This window comes from Pantherophis guttatus, chromosome 1 (assembly GCF_059756535.1).
Source record: "Pantherophis guttatus breed Tessera chromosome 1, ASM5975653v1, whole genome shotgun sequence".
Classification (NCBI taxonomy): Eukaryota; Metazoa; Chordata; class Lepidosauria; order Squamata; family Colubridae; genus Pantherophis; species Pantherophis guttatus.
The window spans coordinates 272460916-272480510 of record NC_142063.1 but is presented as its reverse complement, the minus strand read 5'-3'; the positions used below and the strand labels follow the sequence as shown (position 1 = coordinate 272480510).

The 19595-nt window shown below is 38.6% G+C and overlaps 1 protein-coding gene across 1 annotated transcript; it reads left to right on the top strand.

The window, feature by feature from the left end:
- Positions 1-57: 57 nt before the first annotated feature.
- On the top strand, positions 58-18774 carry TBXT (T-box transcription factor T). Its single transcript, XM_034428498.3, has 8 exons — positions 58-517; positions 2057-2321; positions 5917-6051; positions 7770-7831; positions 7913-7974; positions 9771-9947; positions 11867-11999; positions 15145-18774. The coding sequence occupies exons 1-8, from the start codon at positions 312-314 to the stop codon at positions 15410-15412; spliced, it is 1308 nt and encodes a 435-aa protein (XP_034284389.1). The 5' UTR covers positions 58-311; the 3' UTR covers positions 15413-18774.
- Positions 18775-19595: the final 821 nt, after the last annotated feature.

Genomic DNA, 19595 nt, shown 5'->3' with positions numbered 1-19595 from the left:
CAATCAGGTGAGCCCCCTACTGGCATTGTGATGTCACAAGGATATTTATACCAGGGGCTTAATTGCTCCCCTGTTTAACTAGTTTCGTTTCAAGTGGCGTGGACCAGAGAGGTCAAGTGGAATTAACCCTTCTGCCCCCAAACTGCAGACCTGTCCCACGCCCCACCGTCTACTTTTAGGGTGCTTTTGACCTCCCTCACTACAGCCTGTTGTGGGGCTTCTTCTGACAATTTTTCCAAGGCGGAGAGCTGGTACCAAAAGACTGGAGAAGGATCTTGGTATTAAAGGGGGCTTGGTGGGTGGTCAGTAAGATGGGGTCTCCAACCACGGACAGCTCTGGAAAGAGTCTGCAGTATCAAGTGGATCATCTGTTGAGCGCCGTGGAGAATGAGTTACAGGCTGGCAGAGAAAAGGGGGATCCTACCGAGAGGGAGCTGCGAGTCACTCTAGAGGACAGCGAACTGTGGTTGCGCTTCAAAGAACTCACCAATGAGATGATTGTCACCAAAAATGGCAGGTAGGAGGAAAGACAGTAATGTATTGATGCTTTCAGGTTGCTTCCCCCTTCCCCCTTTGCTTTCTCCTGTGTTCATTCAATTGTTGCCCTGGACTTCAGGAAATCAGTCACCCAAAGGCATTGGAAGTCTTGTGCTCCCAATTGCTTATAGTAGCTAATAGAGGAAATCCCCTCAGTGATCTTTCCCAAGTCCCATTTTTTTCTTGGGACATACCTCTTAATGTCTCCCTTTTGTCCCTTGACCATTGGCACCCCTTCACGGTCTCTTCTACAATCTGTCCACCAGTCATCCTGCAGTCTCTCAGTCTTCTTTATTCCCTTCCCCTTCCTCTCCTCTTGTAGCCCTTAACCTATGCAATCCTGTCCAGTCAATTTGTAAAGCAGGAGGACCGCAGCCTGAGTTTCCATTCAAGATATGAGAAACTCCCTCATGGGAAGGCAGCAACACTCATTTTCCTAGTGGGGTACAGGATTTTATTGTGGTGTCAGAATTTCAACTCTAGTAAGACTCCATCAGTCTTTTTTGAAGATTACCTTCCATTCCATAATTAATTTGAACTCTGATGATGTCTCCATTTAAAAAATTTATGTGGGCCTTCTAGCCTGTTTTTGAAAGCTTGCAATCACAACCAACGGAAGACTACTAAAAAAAAAGGAAATTAAAACCCAAATTTTCCCTTTTTGTAATCCAAAGTATAAGTCTACGAACCTGTACCTCTAATATGCAAGTGAATTTCCCCGAAGTGGAGAGGACTCTCCCAAATCAAAGGGAGGATCAAAGTGCATCCTTCAAAATGACTTAAATCGGAATTTACTTCCACAACCTGAGAACAAAGCACGGCTTTGGTGGCCATATCCTACAGGGCTACATTTTTCAGCATTTGCATCTCATCCCTAAAACTGTTTATTCCTTAGAAACAAAAAGATAGAATCCATGTAAGACACCCTCACTTGTCATTTGGCCAGGGAGGAGCCTCCTTCCAAATTAATGCTATTCACTAGTTATGTCCCATGCAGGGCCGGATTTAGATGAAAAGAGGCCCTAGGCTATTCCACTTATGAGGCCCTTTCACCTATAGTGAAAGTGTAATTTTAATTTTGCTAACAATTTGAATGTAGGCCCCTCTTGATCTTGAAGCCCTAGGCTGAAGCCTAGTTAGCCTTTAGGAAAATCCGGCCCTGGTCCCATGGATTTCAAAGGCCTCTTTTCTAAGGGTGAGATGGGAATCCCCTCCCCGTTTATAAATATAAGTAATATAACCTGGTCCTACCAATGCGTGTTCATTTGGGAATCCAACCCAAGGAGTTCAATCGCCTGCGCTCGTATGTAATGGTAGCTTCGGGCTGCAAACCGAAGCGGGGTTCCCTTTACATTGGATTCCAAAGGCACGGCGAGGCCTGCTCGACTTGGGGCGGAGGAGGGTCTGTTTTTTGGGCAGAAAAGGCCTTCGACGTCAGCCGCCTAGGCCTGGCTCGAAAGGCCGCGCCGCCGGCGTCTTCTCCCGCCTTTCCTCGCTCCTTGCGTCTTCCTCCCTGCAGGCGAATGTTCCCCGTGTTGAAGGCCAGCGTCTCCGGGCTCGACCCCAACGCCATGTACTCCTTCCTGCTGGATTTTGTGGCTGCAGACAATCACCGCTGGAAGTACGTCAACGGCGAATGGGTGCCGGGCGGCAAACCTGAGCCGCAGGCCCCGAGCTGCGTCTACATCCACCCGGATTCGCCCAACTTCGGCGCCCATTGGATGAAGGCGCCCGTGTCCTTCAGCAAGGTCAAGCTCACCAATAAGCTCAACGGGGGAGGCCAGGTGAGGAAGGCGCGCGTGGAAATGGAAGGGAAGGATTCCTGCGGGCAGGAGTGGGCACCCAAACAACCACGGGCTGGGGGCAGAAGAAGCTGCAAGGTGCTTTGGGGAGAGGGCCGCAGGTCCAGTTCACTCCGTAGGGTTAGGCTGCTGCAGAAGAAACGGAGGCCGAATGTGTAGCGCTTGTAAAGCGCCTTCTGAAAACACCTTCGATGCCAGTCCTGAGAGTTTGGGAGAGTTGCCTTTTAAATAGCCATTCTTAAGGCTTCAGCCGCCTTTTATTTTTCAGTTTAGAAATCTGGAAAATATTTTACAGAGGTCCCTCGTTGTGGGATCTTCTTAACCCTTTTGGCTGCTTTCTGAGCGTCCCCTTCCCTGCGAAAGCATCCTAGGAAACCAACTTCAACTGTTTTATTCTGTGTAAGGGGATGTGTAGCCTAAAGGAGATTGGGAGAAATGTGTTTTGTTCTTGTGTCCTGGGTTCTGTAGCCTGGATTTATAAACCCTCTTTGTAAATTTGTCATATCTGGGTACTTGCCTTGAAAGGCTGGTGCTTTGCACACAGTCTTATGGATCTGAAATTGACTGCTCTCTTTTCATCTGGAGCTCTCAAGATAGATTCATGCTTACAAATTATAGTGCGTGCACAATTTGCAAGAGGGTGATGGGGTCTGTTGAGCAGAAAAGGAAATCCAAAACTAGTATTACAAGCTTGAAAAAAATGAGAAATTGAACATATTTTAGTATGGCATAAGCTATGTCCATCAGAGGTGTTAAATATTATTCATTGGCCAATGTAGGATATTGCATTGACTGTTGAAATGGACTGTCATCCAAGAAAGCTTTAAATGTTCTTAAGCTTCTGTATGTGTTACTTAAACTGTGTTGCTCAATTTTTGAGACAATGTATAAATTTAAGATCATTTAAAACCTGGATTCAGGTGTGTTAGGAACTTAAACAGCATGCAGCAACAATGACACAATAAAAATTTGGAGGGGTGTGTGTCAAAAGATAATGTACTGGCAATGTGTGTTTGTATTTCTCTCTTAGAATGAAACACAGTCTCAGCTATTTGTATGTTTGAGACCCAGAGAATTGGCATCTACAAAATTCACTTTTGTAGATGCACTTACATATATTTGTAAGGAGACCTGATTTAACCAATTTGGAGGCTGGTACCTAGAAATTACTTGGTATTCTAGTCCTATAATTAAGAAAAGTGAAATAGCCTGCCCTCAGAAATTGATTTGATTTAAAACCAAAGATTTGTAATTGTTAATTATTTTTCATGGACATTTAGAGTATTTTTTTTTTGAGCAACCAGATATCTTGCGCCAGTCCTGAATCCTGGAACTGTTACCCTAATTGCTATCAAATTAAATTTTGAACCAGAGTCTTGTGGGGTCTGTGTGGCAGTGTAATGCAAAACAAGATCATATAGCACAAATTTTCTTGGGAACTCCATAAGAACAAAAGGCATGGCTTGAAAATATTTTAACAAAATTGTCTCCTGTTCTGGACTGGAGGGATGCTCTATTTAACTTGTATTTTTATAGGACAAAATTAGCCGCAGAGGAAACTTCTGTAGTGTTTTCTTACACAGTTTTAATATTAATGCAGAAAATGGATGCAATGGTTGGGTGCCAAAATCTGGTGCTGCATATTTCTGTCAGGGTCAACATGCTTAGACCTAGGGTGTTATCCCGAAATAAGTATAAAGACAATTTGGAGAAAGTGATGTGTGACATGCCCCTTTCTCAGCATATTTGCAAGCCACATAAAGACTAACCAAAGTGATAATCCAAGGCCAATTTAGTAAGAGTTTGGGGGTAATATGGCAATATGTAATAATGGCAGCAACAGAATATATGATTGCTGAGAAAATCTTAATGATAATTTTATTAATATGTTTCTCTTTGTGAACAGAAAAAAACTAGTTGTAGGACCAACAGCTAGTAAAATTTTGGAAATGTCAAAGCATGTTTTCATTGACAATTCACATTCACTTATTGTGATCATAGGGCATGTTAATAGCTATTTTTCTGTTCATTGTCCTTTCGTCATAAAGATGTATAACCAGGCATGGAAAGTTAGTCATGTGAAACTGTTATGTAAATATTTCAGTGGCTAATACCTGTATTTTTTTAAGAGACAAAGATGACAGGTTAGCATTCAATCTGGTAACAAGAAAGTTTCAATCAATTTTCAGATACTTTTTTCAAGTCACTTACAGTAGCATGCTGATCACTGATATTTAGAAAGATTTAGTTGTATATTGTAGTACAAATGTACATTTTCAGCCTGGTTCTCAACAGTATTTCTGATACCATAATATATATTAGCGAAATTGTTAAATCTGATAGTAAAATGAGATGCCTAACTAGTAACCTGTGTAGTTTGTATGATGTTTGTTCCAGTAGTGGGCATGAATATGCCATGTACTGTGCTAGTTAAAAAACAAAGTTAAAAGTTATAGTTTTAATTACAGAGGAACCATTCCCTTCTCTTTAACCAAGACTACACATTATTATTGTTCTCCAATTATTATTATTGTTAGCACCAGCTAACTATGCCTTTTAGTAGTTTAAGTTTCTTATAAAAGAAAAAAAATGAGATAAGTTAAGGCATCAGGCTATTAACCAGGAGACTGAGTTCTAATTCTGCCTTAGACATGAAAGCCGACTGGCTGACTTTGGGCCAGTCACTTTCTCTCAGCCCAATTCACTTCACAGGGTTGTTATAGGGGGAAATAGGAAGAGGAAAGAGGTGTGTTTGCTGCCTTCAGTTACTTATAAAAATAATAAATGCAGGATTAAAAAAATCTTTAAAAATAATCCTATAGGGTGTGATAGGCACCAAACATGATCCCAAAGAGCCTTTTGGTTGGTTATAGTTTGTTGTTGTTATTAAAAAGACTTTGGTTCTGATGAGATTCCAAAGCTAATATTTCCTTTATTGAGTGAATGTTTAGTGACTGCTATGACAGTCATTAAGGAACTCAGCTAAAAAAGAAGTTTCCCCTTACTTTACTAGGAAAATGTATTACTTAAATTGTCTGCATAAAAAAAACAACGGATCAGTTTTATGGGTATTTTGTATTATGGTCAATTTATAAAATGTTGCAGTGGTAGCTTTTATGAGAAATGAATGCTTTCTGAGAAATGAATAAAGCTCTGTGCATGGAATTTTTTCATTCCTCCCTCAATAATGAAAGATGAAAATCAAATTATAAACATTTAATTAGTTTGGCAAAATGTAGTTATCAGTTTTGAAATAATCCAAGATAATAAATCAATTTTAAATGATTTAATATCTTAGTTTATTTCAAGACTATTAATGTTGCTTTCCTACCCTGGGATAAAATTGAAAAGTAAGTGTAGATATAATGTTCCTGTTTTGATTGTTCATCTGGAAAGACAAAAGGTAAAACAGCCACTGAGGTCTGGACTCTTACTTTTTTTTTAGATTTAAGTCAGCAAATTTGTTCTCTTCTTATTAAAAAGCCAAAACCATTGGCTATAATTGATGTTGCCGTCTTAGAATAGTGTTGTTTATCACTCTTTCAATGCTTGTTTCTGTTGTTCTTTACACCAACAGATCATGTTGAACTCCTTGCACAAGTATGAGCCTAGGATTCACATAGTGAGAGTTGGTGGCCCTCAGCGAATGATCACCAGCCATTCCTTCCCAGAGACACAGTTTATAGCTGTGACCGCTTACCAGAACGAAGAGGTAGGCATAAAGTGTGGAAGAGCCTGCATGGATTGCTCTCCTTCAAAGTAGTAAAGGGACATGGAGTGAGAAGGGGGATGTTAAAATTAGGGGTATGCTGGCTGTTTGCAAGAATTTTAAAAGATGCTACAAAGGAGATGCAGTAATTGTTCACTTCCAGTGAGTACTTAAAGAAATGGAATTGCTAGAAAGTAGGAGAAATGTCTTAAGCATAAAAAGATTGTAGCAATGAAGTAAGGTAGATACAATTCTTCGATACTGGTTTATTTTGGCCATCAAAAACAAGAACTACTCTTGTTATACTTTCAGGAGAATATCAAGTGATCGTTTCAACTGGAAGCATTCTGCTCTTTGAGTAAAAAGAAAAGAAAAGAAAAGAGGTCTTCTGATATTTTTGCTTGTTTGGAAAATGTTTCAGTTAACCTCAAGACTTTATCAATAATCACCTCCTTATTTTGTTTATATTACTAAGCACAATTTAATTGCAACTTAACACCACTTGATTATATGGAATTGATTTCCAAGAAGATTTATATAGGACCAGTATCTGAGACATAATGGGCTTATTCAATGAGTCTGATGAAAAGATAATGAAAGTGTATTGATTCTCAATACATACTATCATTATTTAATGTAGAAAATATCTGTATTATGCAAATCATTTTTTAAAAAGTACTTTGAATCCACACAGCCTTGATTATTGACAGCACTAAGCAATTTATCATAATATACAAACTGAAAGATTGTTTAAAACCTACATTTTTAAATATACAACTGAATTGTCCTAATCAGCTAATATATCAATGAAGTAATAGGAGACCTACATAGATACACTTATTGAACTCTTATTCTTTGTCATGTTGTGATCCTCCTATAAAAATAATAACCATTAATTTTTTTGTAAAACACTTTTTTTCTATCTGCTGTTTTGTGCCTGCATTAGCTTCTAATATTTATTACTGCCCACTTTGATTCCATCAAAACACATCAGCATTGATTATACAGTAACTCATTATGCTTTAATAGATTCTGAATAAATGTTTAGGTCCTCCAGAGAGAGAAATAAAGTTCTTGTCTGTAAACACAACTTCCGTGTTGAAGCCTATATGATGAATTGTAATGAGGTAAAGCACTTAAATTAGTTAAGTGCTAATGATTACCAACTAATTTTTAAAAATCATATTAATGTATAGCATGCTAAAGTCTAGCAAGATCAAGTAGTTAATTAATCTCTTAATTGTTTATACATAATTGTTTCAAATTTTTAGGGTGGGTCTATATTTCATTGAACAATGGGTAGAACTATGATATAAATCCTTTGCATTTAAATTCTCCATGCTGAAACAATAGCTCATTTCTTAATAAAATAATCATTTGTTCTTCCAATATATTATCCCCTTTTTATCCGGAACCTGACACTTTTTATAACTTTTTAGTGTATCCTCCCTCCACTCTACGTCCCTTTTATGTACTTCCTTAATAGGATAATAAAACCAGGCATCTTAGTAAGGCAAAGAGGAGACATTGTAGAGGATTTCAAAGCCTCCTCTTATAGCCTTGGTAGTTTTAATAATTTCATTCTGGGCTTTTTCCCACCAGAATTAATTGCAAAAACCTTACTGGAATTAACAGTAATGCTGCTGAATTATCTTTTCAATTAACAATGAAATAATTAAAATTACATCTGAATTTGAAATATTTTCTTCATTTTTTTGTAGATAACAGCATTAAAGATAAAATATAACCCCTTTGCAAAAGCTTTCCTTGATGCAAAAGAAAGGTGAGATCCGTTGTTTGCTTTTAATAGCATTTTCATTAGACTGTTTAATACTTTTGCTAACAAATTGTGTTTCTTTGACAGAAGTGATCACAAAGACATGATGGATGAAATGGGAGACAGTCAGCAATCACAATATTCACAATGTATGTCTAAACTCTCTTCTGAAAGTTATATTTTTGTTATACCATTGCCATATGGAAAACTCTCAAAGCAGTTTTGTTCCAGTATCAGTTGTATTTTGTTATGAATATAAAATGCATGAATATATATTTCATAAAATATAATCTTCGCCAACAATTTGTATCTTTTAGAAGGCTTTCTTTTTTTAAAAAAAATGTGTACTGCAATTTACTTCATCCTGAGAAGTGGTATTATAATTTTACATTCCTGATGCCCAAGACTGTAAATACTGTAATGTCCTCGACCTATTTCTCTTTCTGAACATTGAGAACCAAGAAAAAAATATCAGAGACAAAGGACTGTGGGAGATTCCGCATTCCTGGATCTCTAGATATTTTAGGGCAGTGCTTTTGAACCTTGGCAACATTAAGCTAGGTGGACTTCAATTCCCAGAATTCCCCAGTCAGCACATAGCTTGAAGTTGCCAAAATTGAGAAGCTCTGTTTTAGGGTATCAGATGATTAAGCAATGAAATGTATTCTGATTTTGAATGGACTCATAGCACAGTAGTTGAATATATACTTTGTGTGCTGCAAGTCCCTGGTTCAATTACTGTCATTTCAAATAGAATTGGAAAGATTCCTGCTAATTTGGGGAAACCACCATTAACCAGTGTTGAAAATACCATGTGATGTGGACTAAAATTGTGACTTGGAATTGCAGAAACTCGATCTCTGCTGTTTTCCTCATATACATTTCAAAAAAATAGGATTTTATACTTACTAAATGTAGAAAAACTATTCTCTTAAAGCACCTAAAATATTAGCCATGAAACAAGATCGTTTTCTGTGTCTCTCTTATTGAAATTAAGTGGGATAAGAAAAAAGCTGGTGTAATTTGTTCAAATGTATCAATCAACTGGTCAAATGTATCAATCCATGCAAAGTCTGGAATATCCCCACCGAAATCTCACTGATGTTTTTCAGACAGAGTTCAGTAATCTTTGAGACAGAGATTGTTGACAACAGCACAAAGTTTTAAAAAGATCAGAATCTTGATTAGGTTAATTACAAATATTAGCAGAACCCTTCCCTTTATTGAAGTTTCACACTCTAAATATCCAGAATGACCATGCTGCTTTGTGAATATCTCCCTTGTAATCACAGCGATGTAATAAATGACAGAAAATCTAGTCTGACATTACAGGCTTAATTCCCATTCTTTCATACCAATATAGTAAAGTTCCACACAGAATGTAACTAAGATGGTTTCCACCGTGACACAGACTGTGTCATTCTTCCACCCTTCTCTCCATAGAGAGCCATGACTACCATTTATTCAAATGTAAGTTTACTAGGCTGTTTTGCTGTTTTCACATTGCTTCTTCAAAGCTATTAGATACAAAAGATTACAGTTTAATTGTTTCTTCTGATTACCTCCCAGATTAGGATATAGCAATAAGAGATGTGAGGGTATAATAATCTTATGTTCGTGACTTGAAATTATTCCTGATGGTACTTTCGTTTTGAGTTTTCTTGCTTTAATGTGTAGGAATGTTATTGTCGCAATGTTTCACTTATGGCAGACCACTGATCAGCAGAGATGGGTAAATACGCCGTAATGGCACCACAACAAAGCTATTTATAGCCACAAGTTATTGGGGGAGACAAGAAGAGCTTGAAATCCATTTGTATTGTTTCAATGTGAGTTAAAAATAGGTTTGACATTCCAGGATTGATGTGTGCAAACAACCTGCTGTCATCTTGGACAAATAATCCTGCTATATATCGGTGAAATGATATTATTCATATTTTTACAGTAGGCGGTTGGCTAATTCCTGGAACAGGGACTCTTTGTCCTCCTGCCAGTCCTCATTCCCAATTTGGCACATCTCTGTCACTCTCTCCTGCTCACAGTTGTGAAAGGTATCCATCGTTAAGAAATCACCGTCCTGCCCCTTATCCAAATCCATACACCCATAGAACCAATTCTCCAAGTAAGTACTTTATGGTGTCCTCCAGTTTTTTGATGTCATACGATACTAACAGATCTCAGTGTGAATTAGGTGTGGAATCTGTGACCCTCCAAAGTCTTAAACTACAAATCTCACTGTCCTCCTTGTAGACTATTATATTTGGAGCCATGAAAGTTGTAATTCAGCAACATCTGTAGGCCCATTAGTTCAGTCCTGGGTGGTAAAGGCTAGATCAAAATCTGATTTAATGTGGTGTAGCATTTAAAATGCTGGATTAGCAGCAGAAGAGTCAAGTTCTAACACTGATGAAAGCTGTCTGGCTACTTTGGGCCGGTCATCCTCTTTTAGCTTTAGATTGAGAGGTTGGAAAACATTTATACAAACTGTATTTGACCAGCATATAGATTATGGTGCATATGCAATCTTCAATCCTGCAATGGATTAATTCAAGATGAGGTAGATAGATGATTGATTGATTGATGATGATGATGATGATAATGATAGATATAGATATATGTGGGGTCTTTGGTGCTCTCTGAGCTTGCTTGTTTTCTTGCAGACATGTCATTATCCTAACTTGGTAACATCATCCGTGCTATCTATATATAGATATAGGAATAGATGGGTGGATGGATAGATAGATAGATAGATAGATAGATATAGCTAGATAGATTATCCATCTTAATGAGCTGTAGGAATTGTAACATCTGTTGAGATCGACAGAAATGAGATTTCACTAACCATCTGAATCCTAAAAATAAAAGTAAAGTTTTGTTTTTTTTAAAAATGTTTTTCAAATAATTGTTAAATGTTTTGAATAGTCTACAAAAGAGTTCACTATTAATAGTGGGTAGATCATTTTATTAAATCTTTGGTTTGCAGTAAAAGACTTATATCTTACTTAAAATCAGATTTTTGTGAGAATGTGGCCTGCTATGATGGTACTGTTATTTTCACCTTTATGGTACTGGGATTTAATAAAAAGAGGCACTGATTCTGCTTTCCAAAGTGGAAACAGTCAGGGTAAGAGACTCATATAGGAAATTGCAAGGCTTTTGATTTTCAGACACAATTCTAGATAATATTTTCAATTACAATATGCAGTCAGTTTCATTAGCAGTTTTAAAGAGTCTAGGTGCCTAATAAGTCCTAAAATTTCCAGCTAGGTGATTGTAAGAAAGGTGAATCTGAGGTAAATCTAAACTATATACTTGGTTTTGAGCCATTTAGCACTAGCACTAGCACTAGCCCTTAAATACCACTTCATAGTGCTTTACAGCCTTCTCTAAGTGGTTTACAGAGTCAGCATATTGACCCCAACAATATGTGTCCTCGTTTTACTGACCTTGGAAAGATGGAAGGCTTAGTCAACCTTGACTCAGTCAGGATCAAACTGCTGGCAGTCAGCAGAGTTAACCTGCAATACTGCATTCTAACCACTTTGCCATCACAGCTCTCTGAGAGAGTTCTAAGAGAGCATTTCTTCTTATTTCAGATGCCCGCAACAGATTGTTTATTTTTTAAAATATTTTTATCTTATGATCTCTTTCTGTTTATAAAAAGGACTTGGATTTTGTTGGTATGAAAATGATGTTTTGCTCATTTCTTTCAAACCTGATTATAGAGTAATGACTCAAAAAAAGGCTAAGAAGGTTGTATATTACTTTTGAAAAGTTGATAATCCCTGGTCTGTTGAAACTCTGTGGGCTAAATATACAGAATTGATCTCTGCTTTGGGTCTATACTAATACGGTTGCAAAATGATATTCGATATTTATGTAGAACCAAATGCAGTATTCTTAAACGTCCTTATATCATTGCTAGAAAAGCAAATACATTCTAACAATTCCTAATGAATTCAATTATACTGATGAAGGTCATATTCAGGTATTGTATTTGAAAGTATGGAATGTTCTTACACAAAATGCTTGCTTTTGCAGCAGCCTATGGAGACAGTTCTTCAGCATGCCTTTCTATGCTCCAAAGCCATGACAATTGGTCCAGCTTAGGAGTCCCAGCTCCAACAAGTATGTTGCCTATGAATCACAGTAGCGGTCCTCCAACCAGCTCCAGGTAAGCCCTCTTCCATGACCACGAAACTTCTGTGAAAAAACAGATTCATTTCTGCATGAGTCCCATGGAGGTGACCCCCCTGCACCCAATAGTTTGTACACAAATACTGTTTGTATAGTATGATTTATGCAGGAGTGGCGTGGTTGTGTTCTTTAGCTGCAAGGATAGGGTAGCAGCTAGTCTGTGATATACTAGCTACTTGGCTATAAAGGTAAAGAAGTCCCTGTGGATTTTACTCCACTAGTCATTGCCAATTATAGGGGGTGGTACTCATCTCTGTTTCAAGGCCATTGAGCTAGTGTTGTCCGAAGACATTTCCGTGGTCATGTGGCCAGCATGACGTCACTGAATGCTGTTAGTTTCCCACTGAAGTGGTATCTATTTACCACTTGCATTTGTATGCTTTCAAACTGCTAGGTTGGCAGGAGCTGGGGTGAGGACAAGAGCTCACCCCGTTGCATTGAGTTTGGGTCTTGAACCTGGGCTGCTGGCTTTCCCGCCAACAAGCCCAGTGTCTTAACCACTGAGCCACCATGCCGCCACTCTTTGTTGCCATAGGTGAAAATTATTTTTCACTTCCTCTCTTATATTCTTTTATATGTGTGTATACACACACACACACACACACACACACACACACACACACACACATATATATATATATATGTTTTATGAGGTTTTCGCGGGTGTTTGTATGTAGGTCTTTGGTTATTCGGGTTTTCTTCCGCGTAAAATTGGAGGTGTGGCAACGTTTCGATGAAGTCTCATTCGTCATCTTCAGGCTGGTGTTCTCGGCTTCGTGCTTCTAGGAGCACTTCCAATTTTACGCGGAAGAAAACCCGAATAACCAAAGACATACATGTATATATGTATATATATATATATATATACACGTGTGTGTGTGTGTGTGTGTGTGTGTATGTCTTTGGTTGTTTTACGCGGGTTTTCTCCCGCGTAAAATTGGAAGTGTCTTGGCGATGTTTCGACGAAGTCTCATTCATCATCTTCAGGCTGATGTTTTCAGCTTCGTGCTTCTAGGAGCAATGTGTGATCGCAGCTGTTTCTTCCTTTTAACTGCCAGTGGGGGGTGGCAGTTAAAAGGCAGTGGGGGTGGCAGTGGGGGTGGCAGTTAAAAGGAAGAAATAGCTGCGATCACACATTGCTCCTAGAAGCACGAAGCTGAAAACACCAGCCTGAAGATGACGAATGAGACTTCGTCGAAACGTCGGCAAGCACACACACACACCAAGCACATCTCTTTTTTCCTCCTGTAAGTCAGAAATAGTCACTTTAAAGGCTGTGGATGGAACTAGTGATATAGTTTTACACTATTTTTTAACTGGAAAGTGTATTGGCTCACACTCACCAAAGGGAGGGAGTTAGAGACTCAAAGTTTGGGTTTTCAATAATATTAAGTCACTGATCTCCTACTACACATATAAAAGGATATAAGAGAGGAAGTGAAAAATAATTTTCACCTATGGCAACAAAGAGTGGCGGCATGGTGGCTCAGTGGTTAAGATATAAGACGAGATGCTGGATGTAACACCCCAATGCCAATCCTACTTCTTGCAAGTCCAAGGGTTTGCACTAGGCCTACTATCTTGACTTTTTCACTTCCTTTCTCTCCCCTGATGCTGATGGCCATTTAAAAAAAATTGCTTAAGGAGCTTGTATGTAATAGGTCTTTTATTATGGAGTTTATGAAATGCCTTTTAATATGGAGTTTATGAGATGGGTAGCCATGTAAATTTGCTAAATAAATAAATACATTGCTCTGTAGGAGGATAAAAAATGTGGCTAGGGAAAGACTCCATCTAACAACAGAAGGCATTTGCGTGATATGGCAATTCACAAGATTCTGAAGGAATTATATGTAAACAAACCTGACCTATACTGTAACACATCTTTAATCTGCAGGAAATCCCCAAGTGCAAAGTTCCCTAAAATACTTTCTTCCTTTTACAAACTGAAATTTCTTTATTGTGTAAGAACACTGCTTCACGCTAGTAATTAAAGGGAGGAATCATTAACAATATGTACAGTATTCATAATTTGCTAGTTTATGACCTCAATAAAATTTTTGATTTGATATAATGTTCCGATTCCTATATTGATGAGGTTTTTCAGAAAAGAAAATCCTGCTGAGTTTTGTGCCTAGGTTTACAGATAGTTCCATTTTAGTAGCTGGTGAATGGAAATTAATAAATAAGCTGCTTAAACGCTTCTTATGCATCTGGGACTGGAGAGAGACTCATGAACTTATATTGACACCAGTCAGTACTAAAAACCAAATTGCAAAATGCTTTCCAAAAATCTTTAGTACTTCTCGTGAGGGATTTGCAATACTTTCCCTCTGAAGCCAAAAAGATGATTTGGAATGGGGTGGCAACATCTATGTGCATCATAAATTTGCATATTTGAAGATTGATTCAGCCTACCATCTTTCTGGGGATCGATAAAATCTCCAGAACCCAGATTTTTGGGGGCAATATGCTTGGAGTGTAAACTGCTCAGAGTGAGCTGTAAAGCTCTATGAAGTGGTATATAAGTCTAAGTGCTACTGCTATTGCTATATACCCGTGATGGCGACCTATGGCAAACGTGCCACAGATGGCATGCAGCGCCCTCTCTGTGGGCATGCGAGCCGTCACCCCAGTTCAGCTGCGCAGCGCATATGCACACGCCTCCTGCCAGCCAGCTGGTCGTCGGATCTCTTGCCGCGCATGCGTGGGGGTGGGATGTATATGTGGGGGCCTGCGTGCATGCACGGGGGCACATGGGGGGCACATGTGCATTGCATTTTGGGGGTTCGGGTGTGCACATATGCGCTTTGGGCACTTGGTGCGGAAAAGGTTAGCCATCACTGCTATATATTAACTGTGTGATCCAGCAAAATACTCACTTGAATTAAGGAGGCCTATGCCTCTTGTTTGCATCTTGTCAGTGCCTTACTCAAATGCATACTTTTCTTCCTCCCCTTCCTCCCCAAACATGTTGATGTTAATAAATTCTATATTTAGAATAGTATATCTAGTGAAGTGAGCCATAATTTGCAGAAGTATATGATATGTTAAATTACTTTTGCTCACAAGGCTGCCTTTCTACAAATGGAAAAACTGTTTTTTTTTCTTTCTCTATGTAGCCAATATCCCAACTTGTGGTCCGTGAGCAACAGCACCATCTCACCCGTTTCACAGTCAGGCGGGATGTCCAGTGGGATAGGATCCCAGTTTTTGCGAGGCTCTACAACCCACTACCCCACACTTCCTCATTCCGTCGCTACGACTTCTTCGGGCTCTCCCCTCTATGACAATGGAGCATCCACAGATATTGCTGACAATCAGTATGATGCCTCAGTGCATGCTAGACTTGCCTCCACATGGACTCCCGTCACGACTCCTTCTATGTAGGAGACTCCTTCTCCTTTTCCGATGGCCAAAGACTTTCTAGTTGCTATAAACTGGGAATCCGCTGAGAAAGTTCCAGGAGTTAGAGGAATAAGTCTTGACGTATGTTAACGGTAAAGTAACTGCACTAATCGCTTGATGCTCCTTTCAGTATTAGAATGTATTAGTAAATGGTACAGACACCTTATGGAAGCTGTAGGAATTTGTCTGGTGGTCCAGACCCCAAAGGACATGGCTACCGCCTTCTTTTCTACCTCTGCAGCCTTGAGGGCTAGAATTGTTACCAAGCCTCTATTAATGAATGTTCAAAGCATCACAAACAGATCCTCTAATGAGCCGTTCTTGACATTTTTTTTAAAAAAAAAATTCAAACTTTGGTAGAAGTCAGCTTTGCCAACATCACATTAGGGATCTCGTGATTATTTTTTTTTGTTCTGTTCTGTTCAGTTTTCTTTAAAAAAAAAAAAAACAGTATTAAGGGCCGATTTCTACCACATATCATACTTGACAGGTTTTCATTGATGAATGTATAAATTGCTTCCGTTGAAAAATATGATGTGCATATTTTTGTTTTATTTGATTTTTGCTGGCAGTTTCAGAAATATAACTGTGACTTGCATTTTTATTCCTTGAAGGCTGAGATTATGCATACACTTTCCCTAAGCAATACTTTAATTTCCCAATTAAAGGAATGGACAATCAGTGGCTCCAAGCCTGGTTTTGGGGCCCCACACTCAAATTGAAATTTTAGCCCCATAACATGCCTAACCTAGTTTAACAACCAAAGGCAATCAATCATCCAATATCTTCCAGCAATTTCCTTTCAGCCACTTACTTATGAATGCCCCAGCTGGGGCAGTTCATTACCTCTTCTTTGATCAGGTAGTGGCAATGTTGAAATTCAAAAATTTTCCCTACCGGTTCTGTGGATGTGGCTTGGTGGGCGTGGCTTGGTGGTCATGTGAGGTGGGCGTGCTTGGTCATGTGACTGGGTGGGTGTGGCTTGGTCATGTGACCAGGAAAACCAACTATCACACTTTACACAAAAATAACACAAAAGCTACACAACTGACTCACGCACAATGCAAAAGCAGCTGGACTTCACACAAAATGGCCCCTGCAACAATCAGGAACCTCACAGAGTGATACAGAGCTCAAAAACAAACTATCACACTTCACACAAAAATATCAGTTCCGGCAATCGGTAGTAAAAAAATGCTTTAAAAAGTAAAAAAAAAAAGTTCTGACGATTGTGCCACATAGCTGATTATCACAGCTGATCGTCGGAACCTTTTTTTTTCTTTTTTAAAGTATTTTTTAACTATCTATTCGCCTGAACCAGTAGTAAAAAAATGTTTAAACAAAGTAAAAAAAAAAGTTTCGACAATCAACTTTTTTTTTACTTTTTAAAGCATTTTTTTACTACTGGTTTTGGCAAACTAGTAGCATTTTTACTACCGGTTCTGGCGAACTGGCCTGAACTGGTAGCATTTCACCCCTGGGCTAGGGAGTTAAAGAGCAAAATGAGTGCGGTATGCCTCAGAAATTGAAGCAACCACTTCATCCTTAAAAAAATGAACAGCCCTAATTATCAGAGCTTGGTTTTGTTGTTTTCTCTGTTAGGGATTGTCAGGGGAAAAGCAAATACATAAAGCCATGAATTTCTGCTCCAAACTTTGCCATAACAATGAATACTGGCTGTGACATCACTGGTACATCCTTTTCTTCCCTCTAAGACAGAGGTGCTATTCAGCAGGTTCTGACAGATTCTGGAGAACTGGTAGCGGAAATTTTGAGTAGTTCAGAGAACCAGCAAATACCACCTCTGGCTGGCCCCAGAGTGGGGTGGGAATGGAGATTCCCACCCCACTCTGCCACGCCCATCCTTCCCCTGCCACGCCCACCAAGCCACCAAGCCACGCCCACAGAACCGGTAGTAAAAAAATATTGAATTCCACCACTGCTCTAAGAGTACACATTTTTAAAAACAAAGTTGTGTACTTCCCCCCCCCCAAGGGCGCTATCTGCTTAACTTGGAAGGTCAAAAATTGGCTGTCTCACATGGTGTGCTGTATATTGACCTAAATGCCAGTTCTTTTAAAATATCTCTATATAATTAGCCTTAAAGAACAGTTAAAAATTATGCACTAATAAAATATGTGCCTTAAACTTCACAGTTTACAGATTTAGGCACAACTCTGTGCTTATTTCATTGTGCTAACTTGACATGACAATCTAAAAAGTTTTTTTCTGTAAAACAAATGAAGTTTTCAAAATATTAACTATTTTTTTCTTAATGTGTGTCTATATAAAGTTTTATTCTTGTACAGTGCAATTGTGCGTTGAGTGAAAATAAGTTTGATTGTGTTTTGTGAGACTTACTCCCAGTAAGGATTGTAGCCTTATTATTAATTCAGTGTGCTTGTATAGATAACTCTTTTGCCATATTTACATATTGTAGAAGCCTTTGCCAACAAGCCAGTTTGAAGTAATATTATTTCTTTCTGTAAGCAAATGGAGGAACTATCAAAATGCATTTATTTCCTTGCTGTTATGCACAGAACCACATGGAGCTTGTGGTTTTCCTGTGTGTAGGAAGCTGTCATGTGTGAAGCCTTCTTTAATTAGTGGTTTGTAAATACTGTCACTCAAAGGACTGTTACATAATAAAATATATTTTTAAAGACATTTGATTTTAATAAGCTTGAAGCCTAGTCATAAGTAGGAAGTGCACATTTGTTTTTCCCCCCTAATTTATTTTAGCAGTGACCTTCAACGTTATATTTATTTGTTAGCAAATGCCTTTACATATGTGTATATGCTCTGTTTGCTGTAGAATGTAAGATTATCATCTAGGGACCTGTTTGTAGGAACAAAATTCTTGACTGTCAAAATGATATTTAAGGTTGGCACAGTGGTGAAATCCAAATTTTTTTACTACTGGTTCTGTGGGGTTGGCTTGGTGGGCGTGGTGTGGCTGGTGGGCGTGGTGTGGCTTGGTGGGCATGGCAGGTGAAGGATACTGCAAATTCTCCATTCCCTCCCTACTCCTGGAGGAAGGATATTGCAAAATCTCCATTCCCACCCCACTCGGGGGCCAGCCAGACGTGGTATTTGCCGGTTCTCTGAACTGCTCAAAATGTCCACTACCGGTTCTCCAGAACCTGTCAGAAGCTGCTGGATTTCACCCCTGGGTTGGTATCCTCAGAAGTCAGAGATCAAGCTCCAGATTAGGCTGAGGTGATCATGATGAAAGAGTTTAGTACTTACAAACCAGTAGTAGCAAAACCATTGCCAAAATTATTGCCTTTTCTTGATATGTCCCTTTTCAATATGTAAATAAACTCTTTTGTTTTATTGTGCAAGTTGAATCTTGTAAATTATGTGCATTACATTGTGCTTTCTGTTGGGTATTAACAAAAATGTATTTTTGCTTGCGTGTTTCCATTTTAGCTATGCTCAGTTCAATTGTGAAGTAAATGGTACTGTTTCTTTTGTAAAGCAACAATTTAGTTGTTACTTGATAACAATATTTAAATAAGACTGCATTAAATACATTACATTGCAGCTTGGTAACTTTTAAATGGAATAGTCAAATATTGTACACGTAATGAATCATGACAGAGACTTGATAGCTGGTATTCTTTTAGAAAAGCACAGTGTAACTGAGATTCAAAGAATTGTATATTAATCCCAATTTTTAGGTTAATTTCTATTGCATAAATCTGATGATTTGTATACAAGTAGTCCTTAATTCACAACTGTTGGTTTAGTGACCGTTTGAAGTTACAACAACACTGAAAAATGTAATTTATCACTGGTCCTTGCACTTTTGACTGTTGTAACATCTCAAGGGTTCAAGTGATTAAAATTTAGGTGCTTGGCTATCAGGATGTATTTACAATAATTGTAACATCCGTGGATCATTTAATCACCATTTGTGACCTTCCCAGCTGGCTTCTGACAAGCATACTCATTGGGGAAGACAACAGATTTGCTTAACAATTGCATGATTCATTTAACAAATGCAGTGATTCGCTTAACAAAACTTGGGCAAAAAAGCTATAAAATTTGTCTCAGTTCACTTCACCACCACCTTGCTTAGCAACAGAAATTCTGGTCCCAATTGTGGTTATAAATCGAGGACCACCTCATTGGGCAGGATGTGTACAGATGTACACATGTG